The sequence below is a fragment of the Panthera onca genome, chromosome B3 (genome assembly GCF_046562875.1).
Source record: "Panthera onca isolate mPanOnc1 chromosome B3, mPanOnc1 haplotype 2, whole genome shotgun sequence".
In the NCBI taxonomy this organism is placed as follows: domain Eukaryota; kingdom Metazoa; phylum Chordata; class Mammalia; order Carnivora; family Felidae; genus Panthera; species Panthera onca.
Genome location: NC_138344.1, coordinates 69,614,021 through 69,639,556, shown reverse-complemented (window position 1 = coordinate 69,639,556; position 25,536 = coordinate 69,614,021). Strand labels below are relative to the sequence as shown.

General features: G+C 39.1%; 1 protein-coding gene and 1 pseudogene across 2 annotated transcripts; both read right to left on the bottom strand.

Moving 5' to 3' along the window:
* Window positions 1–4,745: 4,745 nt before the first annotated feature.
* LOC132668399 (olfactory receptor 4F6-like) lies at window positions 4,746–5,680 on the bottom strand (annotated as a pseudogene).
* An 18,208-nt stretch (window positions 5,681–23,888) lies between these two features.
* On the bottom strand, window positions 23,889–25,215 carry LOC132668398 (olfactory receptor 4F3/4F16/4F29-like). 2 transcript variants are annotated; one of them, XM_078447705.1, is made up of 2 exons: window positions 25,206–25,215; window positions 23,889–24,817 (listed from the first exon to the last, which is right to left on the bottom strand). In XM_078447705.1, exons 1-2 carry the CDS (start codon window positions 25,213–25,215, stop codon window positions 23,889–23,891), a joined length of 939 nt encoding a protein of 312 aa, XP_078303831.1. The 2 variants fall into 2 exon arrangements, with proteins under 2 accessions (XP_078303831.1, XP_060473356.2); XM_060617373.2 differs by lacking the exon at window positions 25,206–25,215 and having other exon boundaries at window positions 23,889–24,845.
* Window positions 25,216–25,536: the final 321 nt, after the last annotated feature.

Below are 25,536 nucleotides of genomic sequence, written 5' to 3'. Positions count from 1 at the left end.
CAGTGAAGAAATAACAGATTCATTTATGCCTCATTCAACACCAAAGAAGGATGAGCTTAGATAGGTTGCTGCAGAAGTCAGGGAAAAACACAGATGAGCTCAGGAGGAGAGGGCCAGACCCCAGGAATGAGAGCTAACGCTGAGAAAAGAAGGATAAATGGGTTCAAAGACAAAATGTACCTACTTTACATCCCTTAAAGAACAAAAAAGAAAAATTACTACAAATAACAAATAGGAAATCTGGAAACTTACTCAGCTCCTGTCTTCAAGTATTCAGATTTCTTGAGTATCTCTCCAGTGGCTCTGAGATACAGTCTCTGAATGGCCTCTAGAGGAAGGTCCTAGGTTCAGTCACTTTGAGATATCACAGGCCTTCCATGGAAACAGGGCTGCTCCTCTAAGGCCATTGCCATTAGAAGATATTCCACTTTGCGTTCTTTACTTGTGGTCTAGCTATTTCTCTCAAGAATCATGACAAGAATTACAGCCATCATTTCATTTAGACTATGTAAATGATCATGGTATGCAGTAAATTCAGATTCTGCAGCATTTAATGGAACCATCATCTAATGTCTTGATTTATATGGAATTAGAATTGGGCAACCTCTTAGAATAGACTCATGGGAATTTTACATTTTAAAATTTTCTGGGGAAGAAAAACAGAGAGAAGCTCATTATGCCCAATGAATAAAATCACTCAGTTGGAAGAGATCTAAAAATGTGTTCTGACCCAGTTCTTTTCTTCGGTTTCTCCACCCAGGACATGGTGGTTTCTCTACAGTTTACCTGGTTTGAAAATTCATTTTCTTCCTTAGTGTCCCACTTTTTATTAACATAGCAATCCAAAGATTCATCCTTACAAAAAGAAAACCTCTCATTCTTTCAAGTAAACCGATGTCCACTTGATTCTTTCTCTGTGAATAGAAAGACATTGTCAGCACTCTCTCAGATAAATGTTTATTATCCTTGATCTTGGGAGAAGCAAATAAACATCACTCGTCTGTACCCTCTAGATTACCCACCTCCAGTCCTTTAGTCTTCCTTCATAGGATCATCTTCTATCCCTTCATCTTTGGCGCTATTTCACCACGAAATCACCGCCATTTCACCATAAAACATCTCACTGGAGGGACCTAGAAAAAAATTCTAACAAAAGTTTAAAGAATATAAACAAAAACGGGAGGATCGATTACTGGTTGTTAAAGATGATACATTTAGTTTCCTACTTTTTTCTCCATCCTTCCACCACCTAGTTTTAACCTACACTACATTAGTTTAGTTTAAGGTGAGTTAGATGCCTAGATACTTTTCTTCTAAGCAGATTTTCTATTATCCTTTCTCCATCTTGATTCTATGAACTTGGGGGTGTGTTTAATGTCACTTATCACTTCTACCTAATGAACTTTCTCTCATATTTGAGTTCCCTGAAGATAAAGGTAAAGCAAGCTTGTTATCACGACCGCACACATATTTGTATTTACTTTGCGTACTAATAACTCTCCCTAAAGACCCCTTGGTACAGTTAACAATTCAGCCTGAATCCTGGGCCTGACCACAGTGTGGATTCCAGACTCTGCAGTGTATCTGCATTCTCACCCCCTGAATCTCCAAGTCATTTCCAAGTCCTTATTAAAACTTAAGGTTAATTCAGTTTTTCATGTTGACAACCATTCATGTTTATTTCCTGCTCTACTCATCATCTCCCCACCACTAACACATGTTTCTTTCTGCCTCTGGGCAAAAGCTAATTGAAATACACAAAAGCAAACCCTTACCTGAGTTTTCCTCCTGATTGAAGTTTACCTAGTTTGATCTTTCTCCTGTTGTCTATTTCATTCCATCCTTCCCTTGGAGCTATTCTCAGACTATAATCTCAAGCACACAGGAGGTGTATAAATGTTATCTATATATGGAACACATAGCTAATTAACTGAACTGAAGGATAGTGACCAACTAATGTTATCCTGACCTGGGATTGCAAAACTAAAGTCAATTAGTCAAGGAAATTGCCTCCTAAAAAATATATTCATTGTGATCCAAGCAACAAAGGGAAGTGTTATAAATGAGTCAGGCGAGGGGCAAATGACACTAGATTATTTAAGAAGATCATCTCTGTTATATGGTTTGCTACTTTAAATCCTATCATCAATAATAAAAGCTTACTTAGGTAATTTGATAATATTCACCTTCTGAGAATGTTATGCAAATTGCATAGAACAGCTTGATAAATATCAATTTCCCTGCATTTAAATGAACTAGGGAACTGAAAGAAAAGGTGAAAATTTTTAAGTAAAAAAATAGCTACACAAGTAACATCTCACTTGTTTTTCATTAGGATCACATAATAAAGCAACTGAGCAAGTTTAACATCACTAGGGATGACGTGTATATTACGTACCCCTGGTATGATTTATAGTATTCTTTTCAAAAACCCAGAATCCCAGTCAAATTATGAAGAAAAAATTCAGACAAACCCAAATTGAGAGGACATTCTACAAAATATCTGACCAATATTCCTGAAAGCTGTCAACACCATGGAAAACCAGGTAAGACTATGAAACTCAAGAAACCAGAGATTGCTAAGGAATCATGACAGCTAAATGTCTTGTTTCCTTGATTGAACTCTAGAAAAGAAAAGGGTAAAATGAAAAAACTGGTGAAATCTGAATAACGTCTATCATTAGTTAATAGGCACGTACCACTGTTGATCTCTCCGTGTACCACAGAAATGTAAGATGATAACAATAGAAGAAACTGAAACTGATACTGGGTGAAGGCCATATGGGAACTCCCCGGACAACCTTTGCAACTTCTCTGTAAATCTAAAATTCTCCCAAAGTAAAAGCTCTATTTAAATGAACCAAAGAGGGTACCTGGATGGCTCAGTCTGTTAAGCGTCTTAACTCTTGATTTTGGCTCAGGTCACAATCTCACAGTTCCTAGGTTCAAGCCCTGCTTGGAAATGTGCATTGAGCTCTAAATGGGGTTCTGTACTTAACAGAGCAGAGCTGCTTGGGATTCTCTCTCTCCCTCTTTCTGCTCCTTCCCCAATCTCTCACTCTCTCTCAATAAATAAACTTTAAAAAATAAATAAGTGAAACAAAAGATCAAAAAAGAAACGTAAAATTGGGGCCAAATATATTTATTAAGTGAAAATCATTCAGGAATGTTGAAGCTCTGACAAACAGACATTCAAGATACAAAGTGAAAGATATACTGGTACACATTAGTGAAAACTCAACAGTCCAATGGAGATGTAAGACTTAGCAAATGAGGACACAAGATCTAAAATGATAGATGGCAACAAAAGACAAGGAGCCTGGCAACTTAAACTCGGAATTTAGATCTTCCATATAGTCCCTTTATGGTCTTGAACTAATTAACTAATTTTCCAGTACCTGAAACTTTTTAAAATAGGGAGAATCTATGAGATGATGTTTACTTTACTTGAAAAATTTAACAACCGTGCGACCCTCCCAAGTTGAATTTTAATAATTTTCCATGTTACTGCATGTGCTATACAAGCAATCTTTCAGCTCTGAGGTATCTTTCTATACTCTGTTAGGATGCAGGCACTGAGGCTCTGCAAACTCCTTTCTTTCTTGCCAGCTCTGCCCTTAGAGGGCACTAGAGGGCGACTGCAAGGCTAGAAACGGAACAGAGGACTTCTTTGCTCGCTCCTCTTTGCTGCCTGTGGGCTTCCTCTCTGCTCACTGTGCCTGTGAGCATCGCCCAACGCCCTGTTCACCTCAGCAACCCTGATTTCTTTCCAAGGCAGCAGCGGTGTTCCAGCCTTAGAGGTGCTCACTTCATCACACCCTCCTCAGGAACACCTGTGTTGGCCACCAGCACCCTTTCCTCAGAGGTGGTGACCCTGCCTTCCTCTGAGCTCAGAGACACAAGCAGCAGCCCCTCCTCAGATATTTGAGTTTCAACTCTACAGGTCCTTCCTCCAAGATCTTAATAGCTTTTTTCTTCCAAGTGTACTTATTCTAACTGCTACCCTTTATTTTCCATCCCTAGGGGTGAGAGCTACTTCGTACAAATGCTATGTCTGTGGTATCTCAGGGTTTATTCTTTTTCAAATAACTAGTTAACAGCTTTATATTTAGTTAACCATTCTTTATACCAACATTTTCCCTCATGATAACTGCTTTGGTTATTATCTCCTTGCTGGGCCCTGAAAAATCCAGATTAGCAATAGAATAATGAGGAAGGCTGACAGATAAGGAGCTGAAAATATAGAAAATCAATCAGCTGTATAATAAGAAACATAACATGAAGGAAAAATTAACATTTATCCTTAAACTGAGATAGTATGTTTACTGTGGGAAAAATAGGAAATGAGCAACACAGGGGTGACTTGGTGGCTCAGTTGGTTAGCTGTTCAACTCTTGATCTCTGCTCAGGTAATTATCTTGCAGGTTTGTGAAATTGAGCCCAATGTCAGGCTCCATACTGGGCTTAGAGCCTGCCTGGGATTCTCTCTCTCCCTCTCTCTCCACCCCTCCTCCCGCTTGTACGTGCACTGTCTCCCAAAATAAATAAACACTTTTTAAAAAATGAACAATAAACTACATATTGCCTTTCAAAGGGGATTGATTAACATTTATACTAATTGTGTTTGCCACCATCTACAGGTATGACCCCTGGTGAGATAAGAAATCCATGACCTGTAAGTCTCTTCTATAACCAGAGTCCAGGGAATGACATCACAGTTCAATCCTCCACATGTTTAAAAGACATTAACTTACAAACTGAGAGCAGAGGCTCCTCATTGCCACCTTCATATCTCTATTCCTAAAAGTATAGGTGACTGGATTCAGAAAAGGATCGTGATAACTGCATCAAAGATGGCAAGGAATTTCTCCAGATGAGATGTGGGAAATGGCCACACATAGAACAAGATTAATGGCCCAAAGAACAAAACAACCACAGTGACATGAGCTGACAGAGTGGAGAGGGCCTTGGACATACTACCTGAAGATTTTCTGAACAGTCACCAAAACAAAGACGTAAGAGATGATTAGAAGTAAACGGGAGGCCACAGAAATAAAGACACTGTTGGCAGTAACCATGAATCCCAATGTGTTTGTCTCTCTGCAAGCAAGCTTGATGAACCGAGGAAGGTCACAAAAAAAGCTGTCTAATTCATTAGGCCCACAGAAAGGCAAGTCTACAACAAAACCCCGTTGAGTCACTGAATGAATAAGGCCAATGATCCAGGAAGTGACTAGAAATAAAATGCACCTCCATGGGGGTCATGATGGTCAGGCAGTGCAGAGGCTTACATATGGCAACATATCTGTCAGAGGCCATGGCGATGAGAGCACCATGTCAATGCCCCCAACTGCACGGATAAAGAAGATCTGAACTACACAGCACCCAAAAGAGATGGTTTTGCATTATCTTAAAACATCATAAATCATCTTGGGAGCTGTGCAACAGCAAAATATCATGTCGGTGATGGAAAGGTTGGCCAGCAGGAAGTATGTGGGGGACTGTAAACCGGGGACAGAGGTCACACTTAGCGCAATGAGGAGGTTTCCCACTGGGCTCGCCACATAGAACACACAGGAAAAGAGGGAGAGAAAGAGCTGGATGTCCCCTGAGGTGGAGAGTCCCAGGAACACAAACTGCAGCACCGCCGAGTGATTGGCCTCCTCCATTGCCTCTGTCAGCAGTGACACCTCTCACGCCACCTGAAAGAGGAGGGTAAGGAGAAACTGATTCAGGAGAAATGGCACTGATCTTAATCCTGGGCCATAATATCATTGTCAGAAAACCTGACGAAGACTGATGTGTGCTCCTGCAGACCATTTCAGTCACAACGCAATTCAGATATCCTTGTAGTATACTGCGTCACAAAAAAGTACTGCAAAAAATAAGGATACCTGTACTTATTTTTATGGGTAGTTCTGTTGTATTTTTTCTGTCGTTTCAGAGATATCTCGTATATGACCACAAGTTAATAGACTTTTGTAAATTGCTCAACTCCATGAAATAATCAAGTGATGTAAATTTCATAATTTGGACATCTCACAGTATAAGATACCATATCCATGGTCACATTGGCAAGTTCTAGGAAAATCATTATGAGCTTTCTTTGAAGACCTGATATGTATATTTCTCATATCTATAAGTTAGCAAGAAAAAATGAGTTAGAGGAAGGAAGGAAAGAGAGGTGTGCAGGATGCCAGAGCGTGGCACTCACCACCCCATCGAAGGATAAGGGCTAGAGAGTGACACAGTTATGGGTTTGTGGAGGACATTCTGCCTAGGTATCATCATACTGTATCTTCCAAGTTATAGCAAAGATGAACACCATACCTGTGGTAACTCTGTTACTACACTCCTCCCTATACCTCCCAGTCTTAGCTGAACTGCCTCTTCTTCCCTGGACAGGCATCGAATGGTATTTACCCCTGCCTCACACACACACTCAAATGTTCCAGGCCACGGCTCCCCTCCACATTCTTCATCCAGCCTGCAATGCCTGGGCCTTCGTTACATCTCTCTACTTCTTCCCATTCCTCAACAGCACACTCTGCACAACTCCTTACTCTATCAAGTCCTTTCTCATACTCTTCCTTGACATTTGTGAGGTGAAGGCAAATTTTTCTTACATTGTGGTGACAAAACCAAAAACACTAACACTAATAGTGCCCTGTTCCTGCTCTAACTTTAAATTTGTTAACGTTTGTCTATGTTTGAGAGACAGAGCATGAATGGGAGAGGGGCGGGCAGAGAGAGGAAGAAGACAGAATCTGAAGCAGGTCCCGGGCTCCGAGCTCTCAGCACAGAGCCCAACACGGGGCTTGAACTCACAAACCCTGAGATCATGACCTGGGCCGAAGTCTGACATGTGTGACCGCTCTAACAAAGACCACTATTTAATTCTCTGTTGCTTGACATAAACGTTCTTATATATGTGTTTTAAATGTCTTTTTAGACTTTTTCTTGACGATGATATAGATGATATTCACATTAATAAAAAGCAGCTCATCTTGGTAGCAGTTAGATTCCTTTCCTAGGGATTATCACCAGTAACCTCCCCATGGATACAATTCATCCAAGCAAATGATTGATTCTAAATTACCCTCCTTGAAGCTGACAGTTATTCCATCCATGCTTTCCACATACCAGTCAATCTAAACTTTTTTTAGTTTTTACACAAGACCTTATTTTCTCTTCCACACAAAAATGGATATTTTTCATGCATCTGCTTAGCTCAGATTTAAATAGTAGTTAACTCCTAGTGTTGGTAAAAAGTTGGAAAACAGGATGGTACACTCGTGGATGACACTGCTTCCTAGCCAGTCTTTCACTTTCTGCCTATACTGAAAGGTTGTTAGAGGCCATACTTGGTATCAGTTTCCACTTTTTTTAATGTTTTTATTTATTTTTGAGGGAGAGAGAGAGAGTGGGAGAGGGGCAAAGAGAGAGGGAGACAGAGGGTCTGAAGCAGGCTCTGAGCTGATAGCAGTTACTCTGATGCTGGGCTCAAACTCACGAACCGTAAGATCATCACCTGAGCCCAATTCAGCCGCTCAACCAACTGACCAACCCAGGTGCCCCCAGTTTCCACTTTAAAAAAAATTTTTTAACAGACACATAGACCAATGGAATAGAATAAAAACCCCAGAACTAGACCCACAAACGTATGGCCAACTCATCTTTGACAAAGCAGGAAAGAACATCCAATGGAAAAAAGACAGTCTCTTGAACAAATGGTGCTGGGAGAACTGGACAGCAACATGCAGAAGGTTGAAACTAGACCACTTTCTGACACCATTCACAAAAATAAACTCAAAATGGATAAAGGACCTCAATGTGAGACAGGAAACCATCAAAACCCTAGAGGAGAAAGCAGGAAAACACCTCTCTGACCTCAGCCGCAGCAATTTCTTACTTGACACATTCCCCAAAGGCAAGGGAATTAAAAGTAAAAATGAACTATTGGGACCTCATGAAGATAAAATGCTTCTGCACAGCAAAGGAAACAATCAACAAAACTAAAAGGCAACCAACGGAATGGGAAAAGATATTTGCAAATGACATATCGGGCAAAGGGCTAGTATCCAAAATCTATAAAGAGCCCACCAAACTCCACGCCCAAAAAACAAATAATCCAGTGAAGACATGGGCAGAAAACATGAATAGACACTTCTCTAAAGAAGACATCCAGATGGCCAACAGGCACATGAAAAGATGCTCAACGTCGCTCCTCATCAGGGAAATACAAATCAAAACCACACTCAGATATCACCTCACGCCAGTCAGAGTGGCCAAAATGAACAAATCAGGAGACTATAAATGCTGGCGAGGATGTGGAGAAACGGGAACACTCTTGCACTGTTGGTGGGAATGCAAACTGGTACAGCCGCTCTGGAAAACAGTGTGGAGGTTCCTCCAAAAATTAAAAATAGACCTACCCTATGACCCAGCAATAGCACTGCTAGGAATTTACCCAAGGGATACAGGAATACTGATGCATAGGGGCACTTGTACCCCCAATGTTTATAGCAGCACTCTCAACAATAGCCAAATTGTGGAAAGAGCCTAAATGTCCATCAACTGATGAATGGATAAAGAAATTGTGGTTTATATACACAATGGAGTACTACGTGGCAATGAGAAAGAATGAAATATGGCCCTTTGTAGCAACATGGATGGAACTGGAGAGTGTGATGCTAAGTGAAATAAGCCATACAGAGAAAGACAGATACTATATGTGTTCACTCTTAGGTGGATCCTGAGAAACTTAACAGAAACCCATGGGGAGGGGAAGGAAAAAAAAAAAAAAGGTTAGAGTGGGAGAGAGCCAAAGCATAAGAGACTCTTAAAAACTGAGAACAAACTGAGGGTTGATGGGGGGTGGGAGGGAGGGTAGGGTAGGTGAAGAGGGCATCTTTTGGGATGAGCACTGTGTGTTGTATGGAAACCAATTTGACAATAAATTTCATATATTTAAAAAAATTTTTTTTAACATTTATTATTGAGAGAGACAGAGAGAGAGAGACAGAGCATGAGTCCGAGAGGGGCAGACACAGAATATGAAGCAGGCTCCAGGCTCTGAGCTGTCAGCACAGAGCCGGACACGGGACTCGAACTCAGAAACTGAAGATCATGACCCCAGCCGAAGTCGGACGCTCAACTGACTGAGCCACCCAGGCGCCCCCCACCCAGTTTCCACTTTTAAACAAGGGAAGAATAGTGGTTTAATTCTGATCTAGTCCATGGAGACAGAGTGAAAGTGTCCACTTAACTGCTCCTACAAAAGGAAAATAGGTTACTAACGATGATCAGCAACTAAATTCCAGTGTGCATTTGTAGTGTCCTGAGTCCCACCCTGTTCAACACACACACAGCATTGACCTCTCACCACACCCCCACCACAAGCCTAGAATGTAAGAAATGACAGATACCTCAGAGATCCTCTAGTGACCAGCTGACTGCCTTCTCGGCCCAGGTCTGTTCATCCTTGTGCTGCCAGCACAGATAGCAAACAAATCATAAATAACATGGGCTCACCTCCAATTCAAGAATGCACGACAATTCTGGAGTAATTTTTAAAGTAGATCAATGGTTGGGGTCGCTCAGACAAAGATCTGTAACCCTCTACTTCCTAACCTGAGTTGCAAATTGCTGACGAGGTTGATTTTAACATAGAATTACCAGAAAACAATAAAATTCACAGAGAAACATCTCCATCTCATCCTCCTACAGGTTTCTCCACTAGTTTGCTCCTCCGGAGATGAATAGAAGGAGCTCAGGACAGAAGAGCAGAAAGATGTACAGGAATGCTCACTGGAGCTTCCTGCTCTCAAAGTGCTTGTTTTTACTGCTATCAATGCAGCAAGCCTTGGACAAGCTGTTGTTGCCGGGACCTGAATGAAACTGCTAGTGATTATAAAATCTGCTTATTTTAGAGTTAGGAAAACCAACGTAGAGAAAGGATAAACAGCATTACTGAAGCTAACCAACAAGCTGGTGGCAAATCCGGAATTAATATGGTTGACTCTTGGTTTTAGTCAATCCAGTTTATTTCCACTACCCCACACTTCTTTTGCTAGAATGGTTCCAGTTGAGCACCCAGTGAGTGGCCCAGGAAATCATAGTATATCAAAGCTAGTTTCTTCAGCATGGTCCAAAATTCTTATTCTGCTGCTACTATATTCTATATCTGGAGACCAACACTCAAAACACATCTGTAAATGTTACTAGAATAGCTCCTCCAATACAGTTCACAATGACATGATTGACTCCACTCGTCTTGCTGTCTTCTCTCTTTTGGTTGTGAATTTATCCACTGTCCTCTCCCTGTTGAATAATAGAATTAATTCATTTCTTCCAGTTGATTACATCTCCCTTTTCACTGCTCTGTGGGTTTTCACTTGAAGCTCTGACCAGTATCAAACACTATGTCCATCCATCTAACTCACCTGAACCCATGCCAAAATGATCATGGACTTAGAGAACCACAGAATGCAGAGCTCTTACCTTTGAAATGTTATTGTCACCTGGCATAATAAGCCATATGTAAAACCTCCAAGCAGGAAACACAGCCAATTAGCGGCACTGAAAAGTTACTTGAGTGCTTCTGTAGAGACCTGGGATTGTCATCGTACTATGTTTAGTCAAGGGAGTTGTATCCTAGAACCATGGAATTTAGCCACAGCAAGCAAAGGGAAAGGTTAGTAATAGGTCACTTCAGGGAAGAAGAGAAGGAAACTAGGGATTTTTGTGGAAATTGTAGATTTTGTCTTTTTACCCCCTTGATTTTCTGATTTGCGAAGGAAGAAACTCCATAAGAATGAAAATGTACACCAAAGCACCTGGGTGACTCAGTCAGCTGAGTGTCCAACTCTTGATTTCAGCTCAGATCATGATCCTAGGATCATGGGATTGAGCCCTCTGTCTGCCTCCATGCTGACTGTGGGTCCTGCTTAAGATTCTCACTCTCTCTCTCTCTCTCTCTCTCTCTCTCTCTCTCTCTGCGCCCCTCTCTCCTGCTCACACACTGTCTTTCTCTTAAAAAAAAAAAAGAATGAAAATATACACCTTCAAACAAGTGAAAACAATGCTTATCATCTCTACAGGAAGGAAGAGAGGGAGAAAAAGAGGAAGAAATGTAGGGCTCCATTGTGGCACTGGAATGTGTCCCATTCAAAAGGATAACCAAAGTAGAAATAAAAGGCATCCAGGGGCATCTGGGTAGCTCAGTCAGTTAAGCATCCGATTTCTGTTCAGGTCATGACCTCACAGTTCGTAAGCTCAAGCCCCACATCAGGCTCAGTGCTGACAGCTCAGACCCTGGAGCCTGCTTTGGATTCTGTGTCTCCCTCTCTGTCTACCCCTCCCCTGATCATTCTCTCTCTTTCTTTCTCTTTAAACATTAAAAAAAAAAAGGCATCCAAATTGGCAAGGAAGAAGTCAAACATTACTATTGGCAACCTACATGGTACTTTATGTAGGAAACCCAACAGACCCCACCAAAAAATTGCTAGAACTGATCCCTGAATTCAGCAAAGTCGCAGGATATAAAATCAATATACAGATATCTATTGCATTTCTATACACCAATAATGAAGCAGCAGAAAAAGAAATCAAGGAATGGATCATGTTTACAACTGCACCAAAAAACATAATATACCTAGGAATTAACCTAACCAAAGAGGTGAAAGATCTCTTCTCTGAAAACTACAGAACACTTATGAAAGAAATCGAAGAGGACACAAAGAAATGGAAAAACATTCCATGCTCATTGATTGGAAGACCAAATACTGTTAAAATGTCTATACTACCCAATGCCATGTACACATTCAATGCAATCCCTATCAAAATAACACCTTCATTCTTCACAGAGCTAGAACAAACTATTTTAAAATTTTTATAGGACCAGAAAAGACCCTGAATAGCTAAAGCAATGTTGAAAAAGAAAAGCAAAGCAGGAAGCATCACAATTCTGGACTTCAAGCTGTATTACAAAGCTGAAGTCATCAAGACAGTGTGGTACTGGCACAAAAGAGACACATAAATTAATGGAACAGAATGGAGAACCTAGAAATGGACCCACAGCTATATGGTCAACGCATCTTCAACAAAACAGGAAAGAATATCTAATGGAAAAAAGACAGTCTCTTCAACAAATGGTGTTGGGAAAACTGAATGGCTACAAGCAGAAGAATGAAACTGGACCACTTTCTTCCACCATACACAAAAATAAATTCAAAATGGATGAAAGATCTAAATGTGAGACAGGAAATCATCAAAATCCTAGAGGAGAACACAAGCAGCAACCTTTTTGACCTCACCTGTAACAACTTACTAGACACATCTCTGGAGGCAAGGGAAACAAAAGCAAAAATGAACTATTGGGACTTCATCAACACAAAAAGCTTCTGCACAGTGAAGGAAGCAATCAGCAAAACTAAAAGGCAGCTGACAGAATGGGAGAAGATAATTATAAATGCTATATTGGATAAAACGCTAGTATCCAAAACCTATAAAGAACCTATCAAACTCAACACCCAAGAAAACAATCCAGTTTAGAAATGGACAGAAGACATGAATAGACTTCTCCAAAGAAGACATGCAAATGGCTAACACGCACATTCAAAGATGCTCAACATCACTTATCATCCCAAAAATACAAATCAAAACCACAATGAGATATCAGCTCATACCAGTCAGAATGGCTAAAATTAACAACTCAAGAAACATATGTTGGTGAGGATATGGAGAAAGGGAGCTCTTTTGCACTGCTGGTGGGAATGCAAACTGGTGCAGCCACTCTGGAAAATGGTATGGAGATTCCTCAAAAAGTTAAAAATAGAACTACCCTACGACCCATGTGTAGGGTATTCCCTACACATGTGTATGTGTATGTGTATTCCATTGCGTGTGTGTGTATGCGTGTATGTGTATATGTATATGTATACATGTATATGTGTGTATGTATATATATATATATATACACATATGTATATGTGTGTATGTATATATGTGTATATATACATACACACATACACACACGATGGAATATTAGCCATCAAAAAGAATGAAATCTTGTCATTTGCAATGACATGGATGGAGCTATAGCTATGCTAAGCAAAGTAAGTCAGAGAAAGAGAATACCATATGATTTCACTCATATGTATAATTTAAGAAACAAAACAGGTGAACTTATGGGGAAGGAAAAAAAGAGGGAAGCAAACCATAAGAGACTCTTAACTATAGAGAATAAACTGAGGGTTGATGGAAAGAGGTGGGTGGGGGGTGGGCTAAATTGGTGATGGGTATTAAGGAGGGCACTTGTTACATACAACTAAGTGTTGTATGTAAGTGATGAATCACTGAATTCTCCTGAAACCCAATATTAGACTATATGTTAACTAACAATAATGTAAATAAAAATCTGGCAAAATAAAAAATAAAGTAGGAATAAGATATGCAGATGTCCTATAAATAGTTAGCTAGTTCTTTATTATGTGTGAGATGTGGAGAGATGAAGAAGGTTTATAATAACAGCACTAGGGATGCACTCAAATGGTTGTGGAGCTGGGATGAGGAAAATCATTAATGGTTTAATCTCTCATAGGTTAGCTCCTTAAAAAGAAACATCAATGAAGCAGAAAATCCCTTCTAGTTATATTGTTTATCTTTACACCAAAAGTATGCAGAGAGTCAGTGATGTGGCCATTGATAAACCATCATTATATAGAGCACTCTGTATCAGTTACCTATTACTGTACAACAAAGTAGCTTAAAGCAACAACATTTTCCTTGCTCCTGAGTCTGCAGTTAAGGCTGAGCTCAGCTGGGCAGGTCTTCCATTGGTCTCACCTGGGTTTTCTCATGAGGCATCAGTTATCTGGCAACTTGACTGGGACTGGAGATTTTAAATGGCCTCATTCTCATGTCCAGGGCCTTAAGCTGTCTATTTGCTGGGCCTGCCTCTCCAGGAGGTCTTCTATCATTAGGTAGTCTTGTCCAAGCTTCCTTACAGGGTAGTAGGAATGCTACAGGACAATAACACAGAAGGTGCAAACTATGCTTCAGTTCTGGAATTCATTGAGTATCATCTTTACCACATTCCGTTGGTCAAGGAGGGGCATGAGACCAGGCCAGATTTCAGGTGGGGAAATCGATTCTACCTCTCGACAAGAAGAGGTGCAAAACATTGTAACCATGTTTCTCAAACAATTGGAGACTCCATAACTACTTATTCTGAGTTGTGTCTATTGGCTAAGTATTTCTTAGGTAGAAATACCCTTACTATAAGGACCCGATATATGTCCTCTAGGTTTCTATGGTGTTGTCGCTCCAAATTTTACTAACTCAAAGGAGTTAACTCATCAACTGTCTTCCGTTCCTGTATTTGTCTTCGATTTAACAGATTTGTAGTTATTAATTTACATTTTCTTAATGAATTTATATTGATACTATATATGAGACTAAGTAAGTTAAAGCACATGACCTTCCACATTCTTCTGTGTGCAGGACAGACCACCTCCTAATTGTCAAAGAATATTCAGAATCACTGAAGCAGAGATAGAGCCACTTTACTTGATTTAAAAGGAGCCTAGAGGTCCTGTGGGAAAGTAATTTCTCACCATCAACACATACAGAACTGCCTAATAAGTGTGAGGTGTCCAAAGGAGGGCAATCTCATACATCTGAGAGAAAATCATTATGAAAGCAAAAGACATCTGGCAGAGTAGGTGAGACTAAGCAAGTAAGTCCTGGTGTTAGAGCAGGGAGTATAATTCTAGATGCAAAATGAGGTTATGCATGACTCCCTTCCAACACAGCCTCTCCACCTTTTCCCCCCGCCCCTATCCCCCATATCCCTGCATGTTCCTGGGCTCTCTGGAAATGAGAGGGCTGTGATACAAAGAAAAGACCTGTGACAGTAGAACCCAGATCTCTTCTGTGGGAAGTCCCTTCCCACAGAAGAGGCTGTGAGGAAAAGTATAAAACAAGCCAAAGGCTGGCAGTCCACAGCAGACCTCAGAGGTTCAGACAGTGGTATGTGGGCAACTAGCAACCAGCAGTTTGGGAGAGGTGGGCAATGACTCAAACAGAAACCTGTGTGCCAGAGTGGCCCCTGTCCTTGAAGCAGAAGAATGGCTGTAGCATGGCCAACAGAACAAAGAGTCCATACTTATATGGGAATCTAACCACCAAGTACTTTAGAGAGAATACTTAGGGAGGAGAACCCAGGAAAAGATTTAATTTCTGCTTCTGAAGCATGTCAGAGAAATGAGACTTGGAATGTTGTGGTAAATGTGACATGTTTGTGCTTGGCGGGTCCTGCAGCTGGTGTTTTGATTGTCTCATTTTTACTTTTTTAACTTGATTGTGTGCCTGCTTATCAAATAGTGTGTGCAGACCTTTATTAAAATGTTGGATACCTAGATAAATATTTTACTTAAACCAAACATTGTCTCTTTACCAACCAAAAGATATGTAAGGACCAGGTTTACAAAATGAATGAACCTCTTCCCCTTCACCTAGAGATAGTCTCTACAATAAATAGTGTTGGGAAAACTGGATATCCATGTGCAAAAGAATGAAATTGGGCCCTTAGCTTACACCATATACAAAATCAACCCAGAATGGATTAAGGACTTTAAATATAAGACCTGAAATTTTAAACTCCTCCAAAAAACATAGAGAAAAACTCCTTGACGTTGATCTGGGCAATGATTTTTTTTTTTATTTGACACCAAAAGCACAGCAACAAAAGGAGAAGTAAATAAGTGCGACTGAATCAAACTAAAAAGCTTCTGCACAGCAAGAGCAACAATCAATACAATGAAAAGGTAAGCTACAGAATGAGAAAAATATTTATAAATTATACATATGATAAGGGGTTAATATCCAAAATATATAAAGAACTCATACAACAGCATGGCAAAATAATAATCTGATTAAAATGGGCAAAGGCCTTTAATAGATATTTCTCCAAAGATATTGAAATGGCCAACAGGTATATGAAAAGATGTTCAAAATCACTAACCATCCAAGAAATGCAAATTAACACCACAATGAGATGTCACTTCATTCCTACTAGAAAGACTATATTTTTTTACCTTTCATTTATACACACACACACACACACACACACACACACACACACACATAAAACTTATTGTCAAGTTTGCTAACATACAGTGTATATACAGCGTGCTCTTGGTTTTGGGGGTAGATTCCTGTGATTCATCATCCCAACAAGTGCCCTCCTAAATGCCTATCACCGATTTCCCCCTTCACTGCCATCAACCCTCACTTTGTGCTCTGTATTTAAGAGTCTCATGGGTTTGCCTCCTCTCTGTTAGTAACTACTTTTTCCCCTTCCTTTCCCCCATGGTCTTCTGTTAAGTTTCTCAACTTCCACATATGAGTGAAACCATATGATAACTGTCTTTTTCTGACTTATTTCACTTAGCATAATATCCTCCAGTTCCATCCACGTCGTTGCAAATGGCAGGATTTCATTCTTTCTCATTGCCAAGTAGTATTCCATTGCATATATAAACCACATCTTTATCCATCGTCAGTTGATGGACATTTGGGCTCTTTCCATAATTTGGCTATTGTTGAAAGCACGGCTATAAACACTGGGGTGCATGTGCCCCTATGAGTCAGCATTCCTGTATCCTTTGGATAAGTTCCTAGAAGTGCTATTGCTGAGTTTAGGGTAGTTCTGTTTTTAATTTTTTGAGGAACCTCCTCACTGTTTTCCAGAGTGGCTGCACCAGTTTGCATTCCCACCAACAGTGCAAGAGGGTTCCTGTTTCTCCACATCCTCACCAACATGTTGTTTCCTGAGTTGTTAATTTTAGCCACTCTGGTGTGAGGTGTTGTCTCAATGGGGTTTTGATTTGTATTTCCCTGATGATGAGTGATGATGAATGTCTTTTCATGTATCTGTTGGCCATCTGGATGTCTTCTTTGGAAAAATGTCTATTCATGTCTTCTTCCCATTTCTTCACTGGATTATTTGTTTTCGGGTGCTGACTTCAGTAAGTTCTTTATAGGTTTTAGATACTACCCCTTTATCCAATATATCATTTGCAAATATCTTCTCCCATTCCATCGGTTGCTTTTTAGTTTTATTGATTGTTTCCTTTGCAGTGCAGGAGATTTTTATCTTGATTAAGTCCTAATAGTTCATTTTTGCTTTTATCTCCCTTGCCTTCAGAGACATGTCTTCTCCTTCTTTGAAGGAAGAAATTGCTGTGGCTAAAGTCAAAGAGGTTGTTGCCTGTTTTCTCCTCTAGGGTTTTGATGGTTTCCTGTCTCACATTTAGGTCTTTAATCCATTTTGAGTTTATTTTTGTGTATGGTGTAAGACAGTGGTCCAGGTTCATTCTTCTGCATGTTGCTGTCCAGTTCTCCCAGGACCATTTGCTAAAGAGATTGTCTTTTTTCCATTGGATACTCACTCCTGCTTTGTCAAAGATTAGTTGGCCATACATTTGTGAGTCCAATTCTGGTTTCTGTATTCTATTCATTGGTCTCTGTGTCTGTTCTTGTGCCAGTATCATATTGTCTTGATGATTACAGCCTTGTAGTAGAGGCTAAAGTCCGGGATGGTGATGTCTCCCACTTTGGTTTTATTTTTCAACATAACTTTAGCTATTTGGGATCTTTTGTGGTTCTACACAAATTTTAGGATTGTTTGTTCTAGTTTTAAGAAGAATGTCAGTGCAATTTTTATTGGGATTGCATTGAATGTGTACATTTCTTTAGGTAGTATTGACACTTTAACAATATTTGTTCTTCCGATCCATGATCATGGAATGTTTTTCCATTTCTTTGTATCTTCTTCAATTTCCTTCGTAAGTTTTCTATAGTTTTCAGCATACAGATCTTTTATATCTATGGTTAGGTTTATTCCTAGGTATTTTATGGTTCTTGGCACAATTGCAAATGGGATCAATTTCTTTATTTCTCTTTCTGTTGCTTCATTATTGGTGTATAGAAATGCAACTGGTTTCTGTACATTGATTCTGTATTCTGTGACTTTGCTGAATTTATGTATCAGTTCTAGCAGCTTTTTTGGTGGAGTCTTTTGGGTTTTCCATGTAGACTATCATGTCACCTGCGAAAAGTGAAAGTTTCACTTCTTCTTTGCCAATTTGGATGTCATTTATTTTCATTTTGTTGTCCGATTGCTGAGGCTAGGACTTCCAACGCTATGTTAAACAACAGTGGTGAGAGTGGACATCCCTGTCGTGTTCCTGATCTCAGGGGGAAAGCTCTCAGTTTTTCTCCATTGAGGATGATATTAGCTGTGGGCTTTTCATATATGGCTTTTATGACGTTTAGGTATGTTCTTTCTATCCCGACTTTCTTGAGGGTTTTTATTAAGAAAGGATGCTGTATTTTGTCAAATGCTTTTTCTGCATCGATTCACAGGATCATATCCTTTCTTATCCTTTCGTCTATTAATATGATGTATCATATTGATTGATTTGCAAATATTGAGCCAGTCCTACAGCCCAGGAATTAATCCCACTTGATTGTGGTGAATAATTCTTTTGGTATATTGTTGAATTCAATTTGCTAGGTCCTTGTTGAGAATTTTTATATCCATGTTCATCAGGGTCATTGGCCTGTAATTCTCCTTTTTTGTCTCTGCCTGGTTTGGGAATCAAGGTAATGCTGGCTTCATAGAATGAGTCTGGAAGCTCTCCTTCTGTTTCTATTTTTTGGAATAGCTTGAGAAGGAATAGCTAAAGAGTTAAAGGATTAACTCTGCTTTAAATGTCTGGTAGAATTCCCCTGGGAAGCCATCTGTCCCAGGACTCTTATTTCTTGGCAGATTTTTAATAACGGATTCAATTTCTTCACTGGTTATGGGTCTTTTCAAATTTTCTATTTCTTGTCATTTGAATTTTGGTAGTGTGTGGGGATGTCTAGGTATTTGTCCATTTCCTCCAGGTTGTCCAGTTTGTTGGCATATAATTTTTCATAGTATTTTCTGATAATTGTTTGTGTTTCTGTGGTGTTAGCTGTGGTATGTCCTCTTTCATTCGTGATTTTATCTATTTGGATCCTTTCTCTTTTCTTTTTGAGAAGTCTGGCTAGGTTTTATCAATTTTGTTTATTTTTTTCAAAAACCAGCTCTTAGTTTCATTGATCTGTTCTACTGTTTTTTTGGATTCTATGTTGTTTATTCCTGCTCTAATCTTTATTATTTCTCTGCTTCTGCTGGCCTTGGGGTTTCTTTGCTGTTCTGCTTCTAGTTCCCTTAAGTGTGCTGTTAGATTTTGTATTTGGGACTTTTCTTGTTTCTTGAGATAGGCCTGGATTACATGTATTTTCCTCTTAGGACTGCCTTTGCTGCATCCCAAAGGGTTTGGACTGTCATGTTTTCATTTTCATTTGCTTCCATATATTTTTTAATTTCTTCTTAAATTGCCTGGTTGACCCATTCATTCTTTAGTGGAATGTTCTTTAAACTCCATGCATTCAGAGGCTTTCTAAATTTTTTCTTGTCGTTGATTTCAAGTTTGATAGCATTGTTATCAGAAAATATGCATGGTATGATCTCAATTCTTTTATATTTATTGAGGGTTTTGTGACCCAGTATGTGATCTATCTTGGAGAATGTTCCAGGTGCACTCAAAAAGAATGTGTATTCTGCTGCTTTTGGATGCAAAGTTCTGAATATATCTGTCAAGTCAATCTAATCAAGTATATCATTCAAGGCCATTGTTTCTTTATTGATTTTTCCCCCAAATGATCTGTCCATTGATGTAAGTGGAGTAATTAAAGTCCCCTGCAATTACAGTATTCCTATCAATAAGATTGCTCATATTTGTGATCAATTGATTTACATATTTTGGTTCTTTCAAGTTGGGAGCAGAAACATTTACAATTGTTAACTCTTCTTGATGGATAGACCCTGTAAGTATGATATAATGCTCTTCTTCATCTCTCGTTACAGCCTTTAGTTTAAAATCTAGTTTGTCTGATGTAAGTATGGCTACTCCAGCTTTCTTTTGACTTTGGTAGAATGACTATTATCAAAAAGTCAAAGCAAGTGTTGGTAAGGATGGGGAAAGAAAGGGAGCACTTGTACAATGTTGGTAAGAATGTAACACAGTATAATCACTAGGAAAATAGTATGGAGGTCCCTCAAAAAAAATAAAAAATAGAACTACCATGTGATCCAGCAAATCCAACTCCTGAATATATATCCAAATGAAATGAAAATCACTATCTCAAAAAGTTACTGCACTCCCATGTCCATTACAGCACTATTAACAATAGACAAGATATGGAAGCAACCTAAGTTCATTGACACATGTGTGGATAAATACACACACACACACACACACACACACACACACACAATGTATTATTATTCAGCCTTTAAAGAGAAATAAATCCTGCCATTTATGATAACACAGATGAACCTGGTGGGGGAGGTGCATTATGCTAAGTGAATTAAACCAGACATAGAAAGACAAATACTTTGCAATTTCATTTATATACAGAGTCTAAAAAAGTAAATAATAGAGTACCAGGGAATAGGATGGTTGTTACTAAGGGCTGGGATGTAAGATAAAGGGGAGATGTTAGTGAAAGAGTACAAGCTTTCAGTTACTAGATGAATAAGTTCTATAGACTTATGTACAGCATGATGACTACAGTTAATAATAATGTATATTTGGGGGCGCCTGGGTGGCTCAGTCAGTTAAGTGACTGACTTCAGCTCAGGTTATCATCTCACAGTTCATGAGTTTAAGCCCTGCATCAGGCTCTGTGCTGACAGCTCAGAGCCTAGGCTTCAGATTCTGTGTCTCCCTCTCTCTCTGACCATAGCCTGTTTGTGCTCTCTCTCTCAAAAACAAATAAATATTTTAAAAAATTTACCTAATAATAATGTATATTTTACATAAGAATAATGTAAGAGAGTAGATTTCCAGTGTTCTCACATAAAAAGGAGAGGGTTAACTAGGTGAAGTGATGAATATGTTAATTGATTGAGGTAATCATTTCACATTACATACAAAACATCATATTGTACAACCTAATATGTACACTTTTATTTGTCATCATACCTTAATACAGTTGGGAAAAAGAAAAAAAGAAATCCCTGTCTGCTAACTGTTAAAATATAAACAGCTTTTATTTTGATACCTACTAATGTGATGCAGAAACCACCTCAAACAACCTTATACTACTTTCTTTCATATTAACTAAGAAGAGGAAGTTTTATGTGTGCCCGAAAGAGCTTTACTTGAAGCCTGGTGTTCAAGTTTTTTTCTTTATGTCCTTGTTCAGGTATATAAGGAGCCTAATGCTATAGAATCAGTAAGCAGTTTACCATGTTAAGGTCATTTTCAGCTTTCAATCAAATAGTTGTTAAAATTGGCTCATCCTCTGCCTGGACTACTGCAAACTGTCTGTTTCTATTAGGCTGAAGGAACCCCAAGAGGTGTCCACTCAGGCTTCAGTAAGAATACTGAAATAACATGACTCTATCATGGACTAACTATCTCCAAGGAGTAGATGGTGCAATGCCCTCCACTCATGCAGAATTTCGTTTGAATACAAGGGAGTTATAAAGTCATTTTATCGTATAAATTACCTCTGAGTTTCAGCCCCTTTGTGTTTTTTTTAAGTTTATTTATTTTGAGAGAGAGAGAGAGAGAGATAACCCACATAAGTGAACAGGGAAGGGGCAGAGAGAGAGGGAGAGAGAGAATCCCAAGTAGCTATGCACTGTCAGTGCAGAGGCCAATGCAGGGCTCAAACCCACAAAATGTGAGATCATGACCTGAGCTGAAGTCAGATGCTTAACCAACTGGGTCATCCAGGTGCCCCCAGTCCCTTTGATATCCATCTAGTAAATAGGTGGATATTTTAATGACAGATTTAAATGACAGAACACAATTGCATTGTATTTTACTGAATTGATGCATGTTTTGTATTTGTTATTTTGTGTTATTAAGTAGAGAGAGAAAAGATATGTTCAGATTTTAGAAGGACAGATAAGAGAGACCCACCAACTTTGAAGTGTGGTGATTAAGAGCAGGGATACTAGAGCAGAAGCTGTGTGGATTTGCAACCAAGCTTCGCCACTTACCACCTCTGTGTCTCTGGGCTAGTTAGTGTATCTTTCTGTGCCTCAGGTACATCTCCTATAAATAAGAATAATCATATTACCTACCTGATTGCTGAGAGAATTAAATGAATTGGTATATGTTAACAACCTCAGATAGTACCTGCCACATAAATGTTCAATAAATGTTGGTAAAGGTAGAGGTGGTGACAGGTGGACAAAAACAATGAATGGGCTTTAAAAAGCTAGTAAGAAAGGTGTTGGATGAGAAGGAGCTATGGCAGTCTCTACCAGGCTTGTAAATGACACAGTTAAGGGCAAGCAAAGTGATAATAAATCTGTACTGAATTTTATTTGGAGTGAATGCACATCTAAGTTTCCATTTGTCAAATAGAAAGGCATGTGATATTATGTGATCCTTTGATCACATAATATTTATAAGGCTGATATTCCAAGGAGCACCCTAAGAGGTCACCAGGAGAAAGAGAAGTATACACAAAGTTTATCAAGAGGAAGAGGAAAAAGGAACAGTTATACACAAACAACAACCATCACCCAAAGGCTAATTTTGCTAAAGAGAAATATCTCTCACTTGGTTAAGCTAATGTCTTAGCCCGTAATTGTCCTGATAAATATATATTTTAGAAATGAATGAACAATTTTAAATAAGTCCAAAATAACATCAGAAGAAAAGTGAATATAGAAGAATGAAATAACTTCCTAAATGAAGTCTGAAGCCTGAATACAATACTGTATGTTAAGTAACTGGAATTAAAATAACTTTTTTAAAAATAGGTAAACTGAGAAAAAAAAGAAGTCTGAAATCTGTTAGTGGCTTAAGAAGATAGATTCATCATGAAGATCTACCAAAAATTGCTAAATAACTGGGATATGAGTACACATGTGGCATTTTTAAAGAATCTTTAAAGTAAGTAGGCATTAATACAACTTTATCATAGTTTATGTTCATTATCTTGATCTTGGTAATAACTTCACAGTATATATGTATATCAAATTACCATATTGTGTACTTTAAATATATACAATTCTATTTGAAGATTTCAGTTATTCCTCAATAAAGTTAGGAAGGGAACTGTGGAGATCTGATTCTCACCTTAGATCTATCACTTAACAAAAGTTGGAACAAATTATCTCAAATTCCAGTTCCAAAATTTCATAATTCCATACATAATCAACAGCTCTAGGTAACCAAAGGAATGGGGTAATAGGAAGCAGATACCTTAGAGGAAAAAAAATCAAACCAATTGGTATTATGGCAGTTTGGTAGACAGTTTGAGGAAAGGACATTAACCAGTTCAAAGCAAGGAAAGTATCACAGTGAAAAGGAATAACATGTTAATTTCCAACACTAAATCATTGAACACATTCTCTGTTTGGCACCTTTTGAGGGATAAAACTGTTGGAAGTGGTGGATTAAGGTGATATCTTGGGTTTGAGGCATTTTCCGCAGTAATTAAAGAATGAATAGGAAGAATTTCTTACTTTATCCCCTCCCCCCCCCCACAATATAAATCAAGATAAAAATGCTTACTACACAGTTTTCATAAATATTAAATAATTACTATAAAGCATCCAGCACAGGAGGGCCTGAAACACAGAAGTGCCAATGTTAGCTCCCTTTATCATAATTAATTTGGGCTGGTGATACACAGAGACATGGTAAATGCTTAAATGTAACCTAGTACATAAAGTTAATAGAGATCTAAAACTTCAATTACTCTATTTTTTTCTGTTGTCATTGAGTGTGTAGGTAAAATTTTTTTAATCTTTAGAGTACTTAGGACATCCTCCTGTAACTCACAAGCTGATGACAGAGTTTCTTCATTGCTGCCTTCATCTCCTTGTTCCTGAATGTGTAGATGACTGGATTCAGAAAAGGTGTGAGAACTGCATCAAAGATGGCAAGAAATTTGTCCAAGTGTGATGAGGGGAAGGGCCAGGTGTAGAAGAAGATTAATGGCCCAAAGAATAAAACCACCACAGTGACATGAGCTGACAAAGTAGAGAGGGCCTTGGATAACCCACCTGAAGAGTGTTTCCAAACTGTGACCAGAATGATGATGTAAGAAATAATCAGTATAAAGAAAGAACCCACAGAGATGAGTCCACTATTGGCTGTGACCATGAACTCCAGCCTATTGGTCTCTGTGCAGGCAAGTTTAATGAGCTGAGGAAGGTCACAATAAAAGCTGTCCAATACATTAGGACCACAGAAAGGCAAGTCTACAACAAAAGCCAATTGGGCCACTGAGTGGATGAGGCCAAGGACCCAGGCTGCAGCCAAAATCAAAATGCACATTCGTGGGCTCATAATGGTCAGGTAGTGGAGAGGCTTACATATAGCAACATATCTGTCAAAGGCCATGGCAATGAGCAGCACCATTTCTGTTCCCCCAATAGCATGAATAAAGAAGATCTGAGATATACAACCCCCAAAAGAGATGGCTTTGCGTTTTCTGAAGAGGTCATAAATCATTTTGGGGGCTGCAATAGAGCAAACCCCCACATCAAGAAAGGAGAGATTGGCCAGCAGGAAGTACATGGGAGAGTGCAAGTTAGGGTCAGTACTCACAGAGAACACAATGAGGAGATTTCCCATTAGGCTTGCCATGTAGAACACAGAGGAAAATAAGAAAAGAAGAAGCTGGATCTCCCATGAATTAGAGAGTCCCAGGAACACAAACTCATATACCACAGATTGGTTGGCTCCATCCATTGCCTCTGCAAACAGAGGTGACACTAATTTTACCTGGAAAAAAAAGTAAATAGAAAATAAACTTTGTGGGGAGTCACTGACTGCATGAATTTCATATCGTAAAGAAAAAACATTGCCTTATTTTACACAGCCAAAACACGTCTAATGTAACCCCTTAAACTATAGTTGCATAAAATAGGTAGTAACTCATTGCTACAAAGCACGGCTTCTAACTCCCTAGTCTCCTTAACTTCCCTAGGTTTTGGTAAGAGAAGATTAAGCAAAATCTTCTGCTAAATCCTAAGGGTCATGAGTGGCAGGCCAGGAATGCCTAGAATAACATGAAAGAAGAAGGAAGAAATGGAAGCTAGCTCATTGATTTCTCCCTCAGTGTGTTACTCCTGCCCATGGAGTCCCCCAAAATTCAGGCAACTTCTGATGATCTTCATGTTCCTCACCCCTTTGATTACCTTCCATATGCAATGCTATCAGTCTCACTACTCTCTTATGTTTGGCCTCATGCTATTGCATTTTACCAAATCATGTTCACCTTTTCCTCTCCAAGAGAAAAGATCATGTAGAAAACCTAAAGGTATCCAGCTGTTGTTGCACAGCTCATGGAGTGGAAGTGATCACAGGGTTTGAGCTGTAAGACCATATGATAAAGTAAGGACAAGCCAAGAGATGTCTTTCTTGCAGAATCTAAACATGGTTGAAGTAATACAATGTA